This window comes from Medicago truncatula, chromosome 2 (assembly GCF_003473485.1).
Source record: "Medicago truncatula cultivar Jemalong A17 chromosome 2, MtrunA17r5.0-ANR, whole genome shotgun sequence".
NCBI classification, from domain to species: Eukaryota; Viridiplantae; Streptophyta; class Magnoliopsida; order Fabales; family Fabaceae; genus Medicago; species Medicago truncatula.
The window spans coordinates 50032920-50051205 of NC_053043.1; the positions used below are offsets into that span (position 1 = coordinate 50032920).

At 30.5% G+C, this 18286-nt stretch overlaps 3 protein-coding genes and 1 pseudogene across 4 annotated transcripts; 2 read left to right on the forward strand and 2 right to left on the reverse strand.

Moving 5' to 3' along the window:
* Positions 1–174: 174 nt before the first annotated feature.
* Positions 175–2093, reverse strand: LOC11427184 (ras-related protein RHN1). The gene is made up of 7 exons (XM_003597722.4): positions 1935–2093; positions 1539–1616; positions 1267–1434; positions 1149–1197; positions 936–1009; positions 654–747; positions 175–492 (listed from the first exon to the last, which is right to left on the reverse strand). The coding sequence occupies exons 1-7, from the start codon at positions 2082–2084 to the stop codon at positions 392–394; spliced, it is 714 nt and encodes a 237-aa protein (XP_003597770.3). The 5' UTR covers positions 2085–2093; the 3' UTR covers positions 175–391.
* Positions 2094–4886: 2793 nt separating this feature from the next.
* On the reverse strand, positions 4887–5034 carry LOC112419535 (uncharacterized; annotated as a pseudogene).
* A 1651-nt stretch (positions 5035–6685) lies between these two features.
* Positions 6686–8973, forward strand: LOC11421500 (uncharacterized). Of its 2 annotated transcripts, XM_024776283.2 has the most exons (3): positions 6689–7347; positions 7482–7553; positions 8801–8973. In XM_024776283.2, exons 1-3 carry the CDS (start codon positions 6811–6813, stop codon positions 8801–8803), a joined length of 612 nt encoding a protein of 203 aa, XP_024632051.1. In that variant the 5' UTR covers positions 6689–6810; the 3' UTR covers positions 8804–8973. The 2 variants fall into 2 exon arrangements, with proteins under 2 accessions (XP_039686845.1, XP_024632051.1); XM_039830911.1 differs by lacking the exon at positions 8801–8973 and having other exon boundaries at positions 6686–7347; positions 7482–8765.
* Positions 8974–10452: 1479 nt separating this feature from the next.
* LOC11433469 (uncharacterized) lies at positions 10453–12409 on the forward strand. The gene is made up of 3 exons (XM_024775916.2): positions 10453–10481; positions 10671–10743; positions 11984–12409. Exons 2-3 carry the CDS (start codon positions 10698–10700, stop codon positions 12247–12249), a joined length of 312 nt encoding a protein of 103 aa, XP_024631684.1. The 5' UTR covers positions 10453–10481; positions 10671–10697; the 3' UTR covers positions 12250–12409.
* Positions 12410–18286: the final 5877 nt, after the last annotated feature.

The window sequence follows — 18286 nt, forward strand, 5'->3', positions numbered from 1 at the left end:
ATTACTGGAGAAATTAATTATACCCTCCTCAAGTTTTTTTTTTCTCATGTCAAGTCTTCACGCGAGAAGATCATCCATTCCCATCACTTTGAGTTTGAAAGGAAAAATCATTTGCTGTATTTAAATTTGCTAATTGCCAGGTAGGTAAAAAAAAACTTGGCTATAAATACGATGTACTGAAAACTAATCCACTTGCATTTCATTACGTGTGAATCTATTTACAAAGAAATGAGACACACAATTTAAAGGAAAAATATCATAAAGCCAAAAGAAAAAGGAAAAAGAAAACTGTGAACAAAGGGAAACGTTGTAGTTATTTAGAGGTCAATGTATTATTACAAGGTAGTCATGGGCACTTTTCTGTGGCTTGATGATGATTACATGGGAAATATCACGTTGAGCAACAAAAAAACTTTCTCCCACCACCTGGTATTTCATTTCTTAAAGTTATTCCTGGAGGCTTTGATGGAAAAGCTCTTGCTAGTCTCCTTCCTGCGGTTAACAGATAGAAACAACCACTTAATACAGATGCTTTATTTTCTTACACTAACTTGTAACTTCTAGGGTCAAATAGCAAAACACTATTGAAATCAGGTTCATAAATTTTCATATAGTTTTTACTCCATAGTCCATTCAGCACCTAAGCCACATACCTATTTCATAGAAAAGCTCATTGATGTTCTCAGCAGTCTTAGCAGATGTTTCCATGTAGAACATTCCATTCTCTTGAGCAAATTGCTCTCCGTCCTGCATTAGTTTAATTTACTCAAACAACTTACAAGGAAAAATAGAAGGGAAGAGGGATCTGTTTCAATGCTACTATTTAATCATGAACCACAGTTTCCGACATTAACATCTGACCCAAACACGTCGACCGATACATATTTGTTTGAAAAGAACAAGGGAAAAGGGTGTGAAGAAGATTTAAACACAACCTCAGTTTCAACTTCTCTCTTTGGCTCCAAGTCACATTTGTTTGCTACCAATGCCATCACCAACTTCTGACTTCCTACAACATGTGGTTATATAGTTATACTCAAATAGATATAAGCTTTACAAAAATACTGATAAAAGATCGAAACAAAACATGTTACTAATGCACATGAATTGCTATCACAGTTTTAAATTTCCTGTGTTTGAGGTATTACCATGTCTTTGCAATTCCTGAACCCATTTTTTCGCTCGAACAAATGTGTCCTGAAATAGAAATTTGGATCATAAACAACATTGTTGATCGTTTTCAAATATAACAAAATGAATACTTACAATGCTAGAGATGTCATAAACAACAATTGCTGCTGCGGCACCGCGGTAATACATAGGAGCCAAACTATGATATCGTTCTTGTCCTGCTGTGTCCCATATGTCAAACTTCACAGTGGCTTCAGATAATGATAATATTTGTGTGAAAAAAGCAGCTCCTATGGTTGGTTCCTATGTGTACATTAATTTATATGAAGGTTGCTAAACTCTGTTAATAATAATAATATTAATTAAAAAAAGTATATTTCATTTATTGATATGAAATGGAAGTAAACCTGATTCTGAAAGAACTGGCCTTTAACAAATCTTAATGCTAAACTAGTCTTTCCTGTTCCCATGTCTCCAAGAAGTACCTACAAGAAGAGCCATATAAATAAATTCTATATAAGTCTATAACTATGATCCTAATAAACCTAATATTAGATTAAAAAATTTAAAATAATCATGTCATAGAGATTGGACAAAGTTTTACGTTTTGCTGCTCAAGTTTAACACAACCCTCTCCTTTTACCTGGGATTTTGACCGGCTATGCATAGCAAAGCTTAACATAGGTAGGATTTTTTAACATAATAATAACTTGATAGAAGAAGATCAAGTACATATTCATAAAAAAATGACTGGTATCTGGAACAAAAAAACAAAATTTAGTAATAAGGTAAGACATACCTACCAGCTTGGCTTGAATGATCTTATTCCCCGGTCTTGACATACTAATAAGTTGCAAAATATTTTGTAGAAGTTGCAGAAAATGATGAAATTTGTAAAATGAAAGAGAGTACTTACTGTGTAGATCAAAGAAACTACTAGTTGCATTTATCATTGGGAATTTGGTAGAAAATAAGGTAAGAGACTAGTAGTTTTTACTAGCATTGACTGGTAGTTAGTCAAATGTATAGAGCATTCTAGTAAATAAGCAATATTGATTGGATTTGGTAGTGCAAATAAATTGCAAGTTAATATGTTGCTATACTTCTGAACATAAAAGGAAAAAAAGGCTTCAAAATTTCACTCATGCATTCTATGACTATGTATGTGTCCTTTTCAAAATGCTACTTGATTAACAGCGATCTATTTCAATTGAACTTAATTCATTGATGAGTAATAGAAGTAATCTATATACATTGATCTTGCAGGAACTAGCTAATCCAATGCACAATCAAACGTGCAATTGATTTATATTATGACTTAAGCATATGAAGCATACGAAGAGAGTCAAACCCAAAAAAACTAGTCGATTAAGTGAGAGTCTCCTAACTTAAAGAAGTATATTGAAAAAATTTGTCTACTCAATATAAAACTTCTAACAATTTTACTTTAATCCGAAAATAATGATAATTAGTCCATGTAAATGAAAATCGTTCCAATATAATTTGCTCATAATTAATCAAGATTCAAAAATGAAGTTGATTTAACTTTAACTAACCATTCACATTCATTTCACGCAATTTACTTTAGTTGTTCCCAACGGAGCCGAGACTCCATTTGAACTAATCTAATAGCAGGCCGATATTCCAAGTCCCTTTAAAGTTGATGGTTATGCCTTTAAATAAGAGCTTACTAAATTAATTTTGAGTGATGTCTATAAGGTCTAGCTTACCAAGCAATGCCGAGATTATTAGGCTAAATATTTTTCGTAGTTACTCAAATTCGAACTCGAAATCTCCATTTATGTGTGTGAATTTTCATATGGTGTTTTTCACTCCTTCAACATCCATGTGATTTTTTTTTGAAATAATATTAGTAAAAACTTGAATAATTATCATCAAATTTAAAAGTTGTTAACAAAAACATAATTAAAATTTTAAAGTTTATGTCGGTTATTAAAGATTATATATAAGTTTTGAAGTTATTAACAATGAATACGTTTTTGTTCAATGTATCTCTTTAAAATTTTAAAGTTTATATATATAAGTTTGCATTAGTTTATAATTGATAATTTTTTTTTTTTTTTGAGGATTTTATCATCGAAGTTATAAACTTAATATGCAAACTTGATAATCTATTTGTAATAGCCTTATTAAATTTGTATGAATAACCTACGCACATTTCAATTTCACTTGCTTTACATGTATAAGATAAAATGCAGTATCCCTCAAAAAAAATGTATAAGATGCAGTAGATATGATTATTTTCTTATCCTTTCAAAAAAAAAATGATTATTTTCTTATGTTGCATAAATTCAGTTATGCAACGAAATTTGTCCCCTAAATAAAATGTAACAAAATTTGTGTATTATCATGACTATCAATAAAATATATATTTCTCATGAGTATCAGTCTATCACATAATATGTATGTTCTTTTGTAATATATACACTCGGGATGGACCTAGAAATATAATATACAAGGGGCTAAATAATCAATAATTAATTATAGAAATATAATTTTTGTTCTTCGATGTTTTTTTCTCTTAATGACCGTAGATATTACTCATTTCAATAATCTAGATTCTGGAGTACATTTACAAGTTGTTTCTTCTAAAATAAAAGTGTATATATTATTTTTTGGCTTAAATGCAATTTTGATCCTCCTATATTTGAATTTGTTAACTTTTGATATCTCATTGTATATATTGTTGATAATATAATAATTTTTTTAATTTATAATAAATTTACTTCTCTTTTGTTAAAATTTAAATTTTTTTAGGACTTGCAAATGAAATTACATCCCTCACAAAAAATATAAAATAAAAACTAAAAGAGATTAGTAGAGACTTGAGCCTACAAGATGCCAAATACATGCTCTATCATAATTCACTAGACCAAACCTTTTGAAAGTCTGTTATTTTTAGATACTATCAATTACATCCATTGAAAGACACATAACACATATGTTTAAATTTCTTGTAATGGTTTATCTTACTTATATATTTACTTCTTTTTTTACAAGTTACTTATATATTTACTTTATATTTCCATTGTATTTACTTGAAATATCTAAACTCTAGTTATCAAACGAGTAAATAGTCAACCTTAGAAATTGTAAATTCTTACGAATACTCTTTGAAATTAGAGAAAATGCAAAAACCACATAAAATTGTTAATCGTTTGCCAATTTGCCTCTTCTGTTAGTCAACATGACGTCGTGACCATTGACTGTTTATAGGAGTTTAATTGAGTCACCATTGACTGTTGATAGGAGTTTAATTGAGCTGGATATTTTTTAGGGTGATGTGTTGGTGGGCTTTAATAACGAGAAGCCAAAGAGTATAAGGTTTACACTAGAAGAAAGAAGAAAAATAGTGTGGCAAACGTGTGAGTGGTGAGCTGGTAGATAGTGGTAGATTCCCCGTGTGTGAGTGAGGGGAAGGAGGAAGTTAGCTTTGCTTTAGGCTACTGTTTGGATCGTTTGAAATCCAACCTTGATGGATTGAAGAATGCTTTAATCGCTGAGATCCACCGCGTTGTTGTGTCCAAGGAAGTTCCCCAAAATATTGGTGTCTCGGTTCGTTCGTCCTTAAAGAGTTCCGGCTCTGCGAAGAATGTGGAGTTGTTGTCCTTCACCGGCGATGATCTTGTGGCTTGGATAACTCGTGCTAAGAAGGGTCACCATCCATTCATTGTGCTAGAGAGTATCATAATGATATGAACACATGTACTTATCATGCTTACCTTTTTTTTAGAGCGAGTTGCGCGCGAACGCAAACCCTACTGGAACAAATTATAATGTAGGCTCCACCACTTGAGTAGACCTTAAACTAGAACCCAATGAAGGTCACTTGCCTAGGCCATGGGCCTTCTTGATCACCATTGACCCCATTCAGGTAAGTGACTTATCATGCTTACTTTATGCTTTTACCGCTGGCCTAATGAAATGTCTATGTTATATTTGTAAAAAATGTAATATATATTGTATTACTTTGTTAGTAATTTATTCAGGTTTTTGTCTTACTTTTTCCTCATCGCATCACATCTATTATGTTTTCTTCATTTTTATCTTGTTTTTCTCTCTGTCGTTAAAGATTATGCTTATGAACAATGTGTATCTATTATTGATGATACTACTCATTCATATTTTAATTGGTAAATATTTAAATAAGTCAAATAATTCATACAAAAAAGAATAAATTTAATTGGTAACATTGACATGAATAAAACATTGACATGTCTAGACTTTTTTATGAGAATAAAAAATCAAAATTTTATAAAACGAAAATGTTTGCACCCGTGGTTCAAGGTCCGGGATATGCCATTGAGTCCTTGTATACTATATATACTTGACTTGTATCAGTTTCAATACAATGAAAAATACCACATATTTCTGCATGGTATCAAAGCAAAAGATACGAACCATCGCTAAATTTAGTACTACCACGTTTTTTTACCCTTGTTGATCATTACACTCTATGCACTCATTCTTCACAAATTCCACCTATAAGTACCCACAAATTCTTCACAAATTCTCATTCCAACATCTCACATTCTCCTTTCTTCTACAATGTGTTTCCACCGTTATGCTTTCATACAAAAAGGTTACTCTAGTATTTTAGGGATTGTATGAATAGTCAATGGACATGGTGCCACTCTACGAATTTGCACATTTATTCTAGGTGTAATGTTGATATGTCTGGATGTAAGGTTAATCATCAAAGTCTCGTTCGCCGTAGAAATGAACAAACATTACCCCCAACGTCCTTCCCCCTCCATCTTTCTCTCATTTCCCCTCCATCTTCTTGTACCACATATTATATAGATGGATGTAAGGTTAAATCATTGATGTTCTCAAAAAAATGGAAAATACTCCCTCCGTCCCTCAATAGACGACCTATTTGATAATATACATTATTGACTTAACATACTTTGATCATATTTTTCTACTAATTCACAAAGATAAATAATATCATGTAAGATGTTGTTGGATTCGTCTAGATAATTATTTTTAAAATATTCAATTTTCATAAATAAAAAAAAAAATTAATAGAGAATTGAAGATATCAAAGATAAAACATATGCATTAGTTCGTGTATCGAGATCATCTAATATAAGATGGATGGAGTACAAGATTTCAGATTATATAAATCAAAATTATGTTCGGGTTACATAATGCAAACAAAAGGTGTTTTGGAAAGAAAAAAAAAGTAAAGTGAATGGAAAACTTATAGGGGGGAAAAACAATACTCATTAATCTTTTATTGTTTGTTAATTGTGTTGGTATTTTGATCCAACGTCCAAACGTGATTATCTTTTTGGACTTTGACTTTCTTTTTATTTCAAAAGAAAAGACAAATATTTGAGCAATATCGATTTAATTGATAACTCTTTTCATCAAATTTTGTTTAAAAAATAATAATTTGAAAGGTGAAAAAAAGACATTTAACCCTGTACTTAAAACACAAGCAAAGTTGATGACTTAACAACTTGAGAACAATTTAACCCAAAGAACAGGAAAAAGAGACAAATCAAACATAGACACGTACAAATTAGGAAACACCACCACAATTTCCTACACCAAACCAATAATCGATCATCAAATTCAAATTTCAATGTTCAGATTTTTGTAGATGCAATCCCATTATCCAAAACCTTAAAAAGCTCATAAAGAAAAACCATGAAAATCTCAAAAGAAACATGTTACACTTACACAAATCTCCTATGGCCATGCCAACCTCGTATGGATCAAACTCACGTTGTTTTTTCAAACCGTTTTCGAGTTACATGCACGTTGAGCCTCTTACTCTTATTCACCACCATGTACATTTTCTATCCGTCGGATCCATACCTCAAGATCGTACGGTTGAAACTGAAGAAGATTAAGGTACATCGTGTGCCGCATATCACAGTAGATATCTCCATGCTCTTCACGTTGAGAGTGCAAAATGTTGACGTGTATTCCATGGACTTTGGTGCTGTTGACGTGGCGGTATCTTATAGAGGGAAACCACTTGGGCACGTGACTTCGAAGAATGGGCACGTGAGGGCTATGGGATCTTCATTTGTGGATGCTGATGCAGAATTTAGTGGTATTGGTGTGTTACCTGAGATAGTGTTGTTGTTGGAGGACCTTGCTAAGGGTATGGTACCCTTTGATACTGTTAGTCAAGTTAGGGGCAAAATGGGGATTCTATTCTTTTACTTTCCGATTAAGGTAAATCATTTTCTTACTTCCAAGTTCTTCATAATCATATGTTGTTTTAGTGTTTCTCAATTATTATTTTTTAATAATTTGAGTTAGGTTATAGTTAGTTTATGGTGCTAATATGATAATTTTTCCAATAATAGGCTAAACTATCATGTGCTGTTTTGGTGAGTACAATAAATCAGACAATTATTCGTCAACACTGTCTCTACGAGGTAAAGATTAATTATTATTTTAGAGTTTGATTGTGATAAAATTTGTTTGAAATCTGCTTCTTTAATTAAATTGAGGATGTGGATTTACTTTGAATGAATTGAGTGTACAATTATAAACCAAGAGGCAATGTTATTTGTTAATGAGTTTCACCTGAAGATACATAGTTTGGAGAACAAAGTTTTAATATTGACTAAAATAATTATTGGTCATATTTTATTTAATTACTTTCTAAACAAAATTTTATTTACATTGTCTCTTTCCTGGAGAAAAGATATAAGTTTAAATTATAATACTGTTGATAAAAAAATCTGATAGATTATAAGACTAAGCCAATGTTTGGTTTAGCGTTAAAGTTAGTATAAATTTTGCGTCTCAATGCGCAAACCGACATGACATTGAAAAACTTCAACTTGGAGAGTTGGAAAAAAAATGTGTTTGATTGGTATCCACCATGCAAACAGACACATTATAAGATAAATTTTATGATTTAATTTTGTATGTGTATGCAGGGGCAGCCACCCCCGCTAGCTTGGGTACTAGCTCAGGCTCAACTTCTATTTATTTTTTTGTAGCAAGTCCAACCATTATTAGAACATCACGTTTTTCCTGCGAATTTTGCCAAAAATTTAGGTTTTCAGGTAAATGTAATGTCTTCGTGGGTAATTGTTTTCTTAGGACTTTAGAATCCGCAAAAAAGGTACATCCGCAGGAAGGAAGTAATATTATATGGGAAGTTTATAAAATTATCCGCAAAAAATATGCAATTTTTACAGACTCTATAAAATTTCTGGCTTCACAAATGTGTGTATGTGTTCTAGTCAACATTTTATCATAGTCTCATTTGTTGATTCTTCGAGCAATAAGACTTTACTTTAAAGGAACTATTTTGTTAGTAAATGAGCTTATTTAAATAAGAGTTAATTAAGTAAATGGTCCCTATAAATATTCAGAATTTTGTTTTTAATCCTTATAAAATAAAATCACACTTTTTAGTCATTGTAATATTTTCCTTTAGCATTTTAGAGACCGAAACACTGATGTAAATCTTTTATAGAGACTAAAAATGTTGATGTAAAATTTTAGAAGGATAAAAAATGATGACGAAAACTTTTATAGGGATTAAAAAGCATGATTTTATTTTATAGGGACTAAAAATAAAATTCTGAATATTTATAGGGATCATTTACTTAATTAACCCTTTAAATAATGTACCTGATTTTTATTTTTTTTTATGATTTTACTTCAGTGATGAAAAGAAGAGCTAGCCAACAGTGAAGAATGATCGGAAGATGTTTGACCCCTTGTACCACCCATTTAAATAGTTGGTACTTGGTACCCCAATCCTTGTATCAAAATTACATATATATGATTATGATTATAATCATAATTGAAACATGGATAAAGATTAAGTTTTGTAAATTATGTTATAAATCCTTAAGAATAGTTTTACATAATTGGTTATAATTGTACAGATATCATCCCAATGTTGGATTGATGGCCCCTTTTTTAAACGTATAATGCATTAATAAATATAAAATGTGTTGTGAGTACGAAGAGAGATTAACAAACTCTTACATTATTTTCCTTAAAAAAAAAACTTACATTATTTAATAACTATTTATAAGAAAATCTTTTTTAAAAGTAAAAACGAAAAAATATTTGGTTAGAACAACAGAGAAACTTAAATACCCAACAACATTTGGATGATATGATTGATTAGAATAGTTGTAGTTGTGTGTAGAGGATATCTCGATCCAAAAAAATAAAATAAAGAAACACAAATACACATATAATACAATATTATTATCTTAATATATGAGAATTTTTGTTTGCTCGCAACAAATAATGAGCCTTTCAAAAAAACAAATAATGAGGAAATATTAATATACGAGAAACTAAAAAAATTTACTCGCAGCAAATGATGAGGAAACATCGTGTATCGGGCAAGTATTGGGCGCACATGATACATGTGTTTTACTATTTTACAATTACACATGCTTTAGAGATGACAGAATTGTGTTAAAAATTAAATTTCGTTAAAAAGAGTTTTATTTTGGAGAGGTTTTGAATTAGAGTGTTAAGAAGTTTTATAAGTTAGTGAATATAAAAAATAAAAATAAAAATTGACGCAATCAAAATTATTATTAAACTTATAAACTGTGGGGAAAAAAAAGACATTTAAAGGAGTTTAAATTGAAATAAAGGAGGGTATGTGAGCATACAAGGGGTGGATTGACAGCAAGTTTAAATTGAGAATGAAAATAACCGATAATGTTAAAATATGTAAAAATAATCAATTATATTTGAAATATACGATTGACATCGATTTTTAATTTTTTTTGACAAAAATAAATGATATTCATTCAAATTGATCAAGTACATCGATATAATGTAAATTCGCTAAAAACAAAAAGGATGAATTTGTGAACAGACTCACAACATCCATGTTAATAGCATAAAACGGCAAGGTACAAATGCCTACACATATGACTATATTTAAATCTCCGGAATAGTCATGTCTCCGGATCTGCAACGTGGATGACGCCAAAGTCATTGATTGAATCTGCACTTGATCGAAACTGATCTAACAATCTGAACCGATCAAATACCTGATAGAAACAAGAAAGACAAACAACGTCGCACAAAGACGACGAACAAACCAACGTCGCACGAAGACGACAAACAAACCAACGTCGCACGAAGACGACGAACAAACCAATGTCGCACGAAGACGACGAAATCACAAAATAAAAAACGTAACATATGTGAAAATGACTTATTTCAATAAAAGGGAAATACAAAAACGAGTTAGAGGAGTGACGACATCGATTTTTAACTGTTGGTGAGAATTTTTTTTATTTTTAAAAGAACGAGTAACTCTCATTTAAAAAAACAGAATGAGTAACTCTATTTTCAATCGACGAGAGGTATGTTCTTTCAGAACTTTTTTTTTCTTTCTTTCCCTTTTTCATATCGATCTAGGGTGCGACACTCTGTGGCGCTCGTTTTTATTCCTTTTGTTGTTGTTAGATTAGGTTTTGTGTGACACACTATAGTAGACACCCACTATGTCGGTGACAAGATGTCTGATTTTTTTTTTCTTTTAATTTTATTAGGGATCTAAACAAGCGGCCGTTTCAAGAATGGAATATAATTCTGATGAGGAGTTATGGCGTGAGCTCTCTGGTGGTATGTTGTTTTGCACCTTTACCATTGTCTTCTTATTATTTTTTTTGATGAAATCAATATTCTTTTTAATCGATCAATACACACAGATTATGCTATAATTTTGATTATGCTATAATCAATGATATAATTTCGATTCAAATAATTCCATTCTCTGAAAAAAAAAATTGGTTGAATTATGCAAGAAATCCCTACAAATATAAATCATTTTGAAAGTACTTTTAATTTGGTCACTTAACTCAACCAATTTTTCATTTGAAAACGTTGATGTGACTTTTTTTTATTTGGTCACTGAAGCAATTTTTCATTTGAAAACGTTGATATAATATACTGATTTGTGATTCTTTTTGGGTTTCGGATCATCAATAAGTACGAAGATTACGAGTTTTGAGTTGAAGAAATCTAATTTTTTAGATTTCTTTAACTCAAAACTCGTAATCTTCGTACTTATTCTTGATCTTAACCAAAAAAATCAAGAATCTTGTTGAACTTTATTTAATTTTTTTCAGTCCCAAACATATAATCTACAAGATCTGAAGCAATGAATCGAATTCAGACAAGATCTAGAAATCTTCGAAAGATATGAATTTTGTAGGCGTGTTTGTATGATTTCGGTCTTAGAAACTATTATTTAGGGTCATATTCTTCAATTCATCCACTGATCCATACCATCAAACTCATTCCATTGAGGGTCCTCATCTTCAATTCCTCTTTTACCTAAATCCCCAATATCATTAACCCAATGATTTTACTTTTTTTGAAAAAATGATTAAAAATAACAAAGTGTTTAATTTGTGATTAGTGTTGGGGAATGATTAGTTGACATGAGATTAGCCTAGTCACGAAAGTCATGTCATCAAATTATGTCAACGTTGTCAATTTTTTCCTTGAAGGACCAAATTCAAAATATTTTGAAATTGCAAGGGTAAATTAAAAGAAAAACTTCTTGCAATAACTAAAATCAAAATGATCACCATTTGCACATTAAGTCTTTTTCAAAGGATATTTTTGCAAAGCATAATGAGAAACACTTGAAAGAGTTCAAGAGATAGCAAACATACTCACATGCATATATTGAGAAATTCTATCATTGAGCTATAGCATTAATTCGATGAAGATGTATATCCTTGTGTGAAAATTAAAACAAAGAATTTGATTTGCTAATATTTAAGATATGATTACTAATAGGGAATGGTTTGTATCTGTTGACAAAATGTGTAACTTTATTTGTAAATTTGATCAGAACCAAAGTTGTCAGAGCTGAAAATGTTACAAAAAGAGCATGATGAAAAACTTTCCAGAATTGCAGAGCTGAAGAGACAAATTGAATCCACAAAGCAGCGTTTGGAAAAGAAAGAGGGCACAAGGGACAAAATGGGAAGTTTCAATGCCTTAAGCGAGAAATATAACAGTGTTAGAGAGGAATACAATGCAATTCTGGCTGAAAAGTCAAGGGGATCAAAATCTGGTCCAGGAACTAATTCAGCAATGCGACCTCAAAATCCTTAGTATATTTCAATGGAGTTGGAACAATGTTGCTGAATACAACAACTATGTGAAGAGCTTTATTTTATTTTATTTTTGTTAATTGCATTTTGGATGATTTGTCATGGTGATGAAATATGTTTACAAACTTATTGAAGCATTATTTCTATGATTGCGTTTATGAGTTATTATTGCATGTATTGAAGTTTTTTTATTTGGGGACCAACATGAATTTTTATTGCCTAACTTCCATTGTCACAAAAATTGAGATATCAACACAAATTAGCTCATACATTCATTTCCAATCAATGATCTTGCACACGCAAAATTGAACTAAACAATGCAATTTTTTCATCACCATTGCTTTCCAAATATCATCACCACTATGCACACACAAAATGATCTTGTACCACACAACTGTCTTTTTATCATTGAATCAATAAGTCACATCATATATCATTTGATTTAATGGTGAGATTTATTCATCTAATGATGTGTTTATATAATATTTGTCTAACTTATTTTAGAGGAATAATTGTATGGTTAATTATGTTTTAGGTCCCTATAAATAGCGGTGTTTTCAATATTAGTCTCTACTTAAATTTTATTAAATTTTTGGTCCCCAACGTTTTTTTTCGTTAGCAAAATAGGCCTTCGCTGTTAATTGTTGCTGATTGAGCAAACGGTGAAGCACACATGAATGTCACACCTAACTTTTTTTTTTTAGTTAAATATGTTTTTAGTCCCTGTAAAATTGAGGCATTTTAAGTTTAGTCCTTACTTAATTTTAATAGTTGTTTTGGTCCTTAAAAAAAAATACTATGCACTCAGTATTAGTCCCTACTCAATTCCAATTTGTTCAATTTATGCTTAAACTCTTGTATACTGCCACTAGTTTTGCATGAAATGGGAACATATGGGTTGGTTCGAATTAATATGGAATTATTTTCCCACGCTCATTCAATATTTTGCCCCTGGTTAATAATATTAAGTTCTATTCAAATATCTATGCTGATTCAATATCTTTTAGTCAACGTAATTTTAAAAAAAAAATAGCTTATTCTTCGGTATCTCATATGGGTTTCATAATTCTAGGAATTGGTTCTATAAGTGATATTGGGCTCAACGGGGCCGTTTTACAAATAATATCTCATGAATTTATTGGTGCTACCCTTTTTTTCTTGGCAAGACCTAGTTATGATAAACTACGTCTTCTTTATCTTAACGAAATGGGCGGAATGGCTATCCCAATGTAAAAAATATTCATGATTTTCACTATCTTATCGATGACTTCTCTTGCATTGTCGGGTATGAGTGGTTTTGTTGCCTAATTGATAGTTTTTTTTTTGGAATAATTACTAGTCAAAAATATCTTTTCATGATGAAAATACTATCATAACTAGTTTTAGTAGGTTTTTTTAGTCCCGCTAAAACAAAGTTTGTTTAATTATCCTTAAACTCTTAAATTTTTGAACGATTTTTTTGAGAGAAGTTTAGAACAATATGAAAGGTTCAATTATTAAAATTTAGAATTTTTTAACATGAAACGAATTAAATATGAATTTTTGAAAACGATAAAAGTGAAAGATAAAAGTAATAAAATCTGGACATATAAATCAAATTTTGCGATAATTTTTTGCGGAGGAACTTTTAGTAATGTTCTTAACACGTCTACAAAAAATTATTAAAAAACTTAAGAGTTTAAGCATAAATTAAACAAATTTGAATTGAGCAAAAACTAATACCGAGTGCATAGTATTTTTGTAAGGACTAAAACAACTATTAAAATTAAGTAAGGACTAAACTTAAAATGCCTCAATTTTATAGGGACTAAAAATATATTTAACCCAACAAAAAAAAGTCAGATGTGACATCCACGTGTGCTTCACCGTTTGCTCAATCAGCAAAAATTAAGAGCGAGGACCTATATTTTGCTAACGGAAAAGTTGGGGATAAAGAATTTAATAAAATTTAAGTAGAGACTAATGTTGAAAACACGCCTATTTATACGGACCTAAAAAATAATTAACCCATAATTGTATCACTTATGCATCATAGAATTGGCTTCTATTTTAATATAGACAAAATTATGTTTGAGGTCCTCTAAGTTAGACCATTTTTTTTATTGTTCAAGTTTTATTTTACTAAAATTAGTCATTTATGTTATGCTGCAAAGCCCATATACTTTAAAATAAATGACGTACCAACATCTGATACGTATCTTGCACTAACATCTGCCTGATATGATTTGATACATTCCGGAAGAGTAATCCGCGATTAAATTTTATTTTTATTCTCGAATTGATCCTTATATTATGTTTCATTTGCACCTTTAGTTTTTAAGTTATGTTCATCTCACACAGTTGTTCTTTATCTTATAGTTCGTGATTGTGTAAACTACAATTTTCGTTTCATACATAACCATGAACAGTTCAAGTGTCACTCGTTGTTTTGGATTCATAAATTTGAACCATTGCTCTTGAATGAAGACATTTATCTGAAAAATTGAGTTTTAAATAAGAGTCAAATTTAATAGACCGCATACGTAATTTTTCCTTTGATATGTTATAATAGATCATATCATACTCATCTCATAAGTACAAGTTAATTATTGGCTGCATAAATTTACATCTGATATGCTAAAACACGAGTTCAAAGTAAAAAAAAAATTCACTTATTAGCACATAATGTGTGTCGGGAATGGATCCTCTCCGGTGTGTAATCCTAACCATTGAATAATCAATACACATGAACAATTAAATATTAAAATTAAAGAGAGATAGCACATTTAATGGTTTTGATCTTTGACTATAGATGATTTCACAGGAGGGAATCTTCTCCCATGTGTGTATATTTTACCGCTATACTCTCTTAACCACACAAATATATATCATACTTCGTACACCAATAGATAAGAGGTTCAAATTAAAGACATTACATTCTTTGCATGCTATGCTCCCTTAATTTACTACGCTAATAGCTCAATTTGCAGCTACATCTAATATTCTAATTAGTAATTTCTAACATTGTGGAAACAGAACCATACTTTAAATATTTACATTTATTCTAAGCCCCAACCTCTATACCAATGTGATAGTGGAATTTTGATTGCTATATCATTACAGTAAATTAAATGCTTTTCAAAACTGTTGGTAACCTTGCATAAGGTCTAGTAGGCTGGTAAAATAAAGGTAGCAAGTGGTGCTAATCAAGTGGCTAGAAACTGAATGAGATTCTTCCCCCGGAAAAAGGAAAATGGAAGTACCTCAATTATCATATTTCACATAAAAGTAAATGCAACATTTTCTTCACTAGGTTGAGATAATTCCTTTAAATTAAATAGACCAAGTTAACGTGGTTGATTGTGCTCTAATTAGAGTCGCCTCATCACAATCTCGTTGTTCGTTATTTATTGATATTCTTAGTTGTAATGAAGAAGAATTTGCCGTGAATAGATTTGATTTTGGGTAAATTGTTATGTAAAAGAAAAGAGGATTCTAGGTTTTTTTTTTCCTATCAAATTTTGTTTAATTTGAGTTTTTTTTCAAAAAGAAAATAAATTGTTTTTCGAAAATAAAACTCGTCACAGACTCGTGAGTTTGTACGAGTTCACACGAGTCTATTGGATCTACTAAAAAAAATGATTTTATGAGCGATTTCACTTGTTTTAACCTTCTAGACTCGAACTCATATGAATCTCCTCGTGAGTGTGACAATCATGATCTTGAGTGATGAATGAATTGTTCTTGCTTGTATTGTCCATGTAGTTGAATGTAACTGAATTGGTGTTAATTGTGTAATTTCTTGTCATAAAATTGTATTAGATAATAATTTATGGGTTTTAGTTATTTTATTGTTAGAAAATTCGGATGGCAACAAATTCGCTAGGCCAAATTTTCCCGGCTAATTCCATGTTATGTGCAATAAAATGTCACTATTCAAGATAATGTCCTTAATGCGTTCTTTACTAGGCATAAAACTGGAGCATGCTAATATGCTAAACTGCCATAAAAACACCAACAGAAATTCAAGTTTCAACAATGGTGCTAGTGTGAGAACAGATATCTTCAAAACTATAAAGTATTTTAGTGGAATCTGAAATTCTTTTTGTAGTTTTGAACACATCTTGTTCCCAAACCATTTTCTAAACCCTATGGTTAAAACTTTAATGATGTTTAATAAAAATGCATAAACTATTAATTTTGATGGTCTCAATAACATATTAAATAGTTTTAGAGTTATGATTATGATATAAATTTTTAATCTAACAGTTAACTTTAAAAAATATATCAAGTAAAATAATATTCAACGATGTAACATTACATTGGTGTAATATCTCTCTTCTCTTCCCTCCCTCCAATGAAGAAAAGATAATTCGTCCGCCACTACTTTCGATACCATAAATCACTCATAAACTACGTCTGTATACTTTGTTAATGGTTTTTTTTTTTTTTTCCTTTTCACATTCATCTTTTTTTTATATTAATTAATTAATGGGTCTTTTTTTTGGGTCTTATTCTCAAGGGTTGACTCTCCAATGATATTTTAAAAAAACTTTTAATTTGTTCATGTTGTATTCATTTGTCAATTTTTTGACCGCTATATTTAGTTTTTTCTATTTCTTTGTATAAACTATATTTTTTATTATTGATATTAGATTAGATTTAAAGTTGACCAAAGTTAATTATGTGATATCAAATATGGTTCATAATAAAATATGTTTGAAACTCTAAATAGTTTATAATCTTTTTCCCTATACATAATCAAATTCAAAACTCAACAATCATGATTTAGTTACGAATTTCAATTTTGTCATAAATAATGTTTGGTAATTTGATTCATAATGCTCAAAAAGTCTTGATCACATCCCTTGGCAAGAAGCAAAGGACAATAAGCAGGAAGGATAAACAAGCAAATTACTCTATTACGCTATTAATATTAGTTTCATTATTGTGTGTGGAGGATAGAGGGGAGAATAGACTAAATTGATCGACAAAATTCTACAACGTAGCCTATGTAAGCCCAAGGCGAGATTAGGCTATTTCAAAAAGAGCAATGATATTTGTACATCATTTAATCACAATTTTGGTGATAATTTTGTTTTTCTCTTTTTTTATTGGTCAAAAACAATGGAGAGAGAAAAGGAAGAGAGAAGATAATAACATCATATGAGTTGAAGAGAAAGTTGTCAAAATATTGTTACAAATGATTTTACAAATATCATTTCTAAAAAATAAACGGATCGTCCTTTTTCTAAAAAATTATTTAGTTAAAAGTACTAAGCTACATGTTATAAGAAAAACTTTTTAAGTCTACTAAATAGGTATATTTAAGTATATATAATTAATGTCGACGTTCAAAAAGATCCTAACATTTTTAATTTAGATTAAACCCAAGCTATCTCCGTGAGCTTAGCTCAGTTGGTAGGGATATCGCATTTTATATGCAGGGGTCAGGGTTCGAAGTTCGGATACTCCACTTCTCCACAATTAAATTGTGTGAGCTCTAACCACTAAACTACTTGACAAAAAAAAAAAAAAAAACTCAAGCTTTGCAGAGTTTAGCCTAACCAACTCCCAATTAAGATGAAGGGCAAAATGTGTTAGACCTAAAATTCCAACCTGTTAAATTATTAAGGCAGCCATTGTAACACTCTTAAACCCTACATGTGATATTTAGCATTAAATCAATAGATAAAAACAAGATTCAAGGTGCTACGCTTTCAATAACTCAAAAATCAAGCATAGTTTGGTTTCCTAAAAATTTCGCAACGGAATAATAACAAAGTTTTCAAATATCTCAAGGTCTCAACAACATGTCTCAATTTCATAATTCATCAATTAAAAACTTCAGGTCCACAACACAATCCAACAGATAACATAAAAATAAACTCCTGACCAAGGTCTTAATCAGAACCTACAACTAGACTCCAAAAGCATTAAGAAAATGAGGAAGCGTCAAGCTAGTCCTCGGTACTCACGCGGACTCAAGCGTCCTTAACCTGCACCTCTACACCATTTTACAATGGTAAGGCGACCAAAAAACCACTGGATGGTAAGAT

Excerpts from the sequence above, each read along its gene's own strand:
- LOC11421500 (XM_039830911.1), top strand. The coding sequence starts at position 6,811 with ATGAAAATCTCAAAAGAAACATGTTACACTTACACAAATCTCCTATGG. Across the intron at positions 7,348-7,481 it reads TCTTTTACTTTCCGATTAAG|GCTAAACTATCATGTGCTGT; the intron begins GTAAATCATTTT and ends TTCCAATAATAG.
- LOC11427184 (XM_003597722.4), bottom strand. The coding sequence starts at position 2,084 with ATGATAAATGCAACTAGTAGTTTCTTTGATCTACACAGTAAGTACTCT. Across the intron at positions 1,010-1,148 it reads TCAGGAATTGCAAAGACATG|GAAGTCAGAAGTTGGTGATG; the intron begins GTAATACCTCAA and ends CACATGTTGTAG. Across the intron at positions 748-935 it reads AGAGAGAAGTTGAAACTGAG|GACGGAGAGCAATTTGCTCA; the intron begins GTTGTGTTTAAA and ends AAACTAATGCAG.
- LOC11433469 (XM_024775916.2), top strand. The coding sequence starts at position 10,698 with ATGGAATATAATTCTGATGAGGAGTTATGGCGTGAGCTCTCTGGTG. Across the intron at positions 10,744-11,983 it reads ATGGCGTGAGCTCTCTGGTG|AACCAAAGTTGTCAGAGCTG; the intron begins GTATGTTGTTTT and ends AAATTTGATCAG.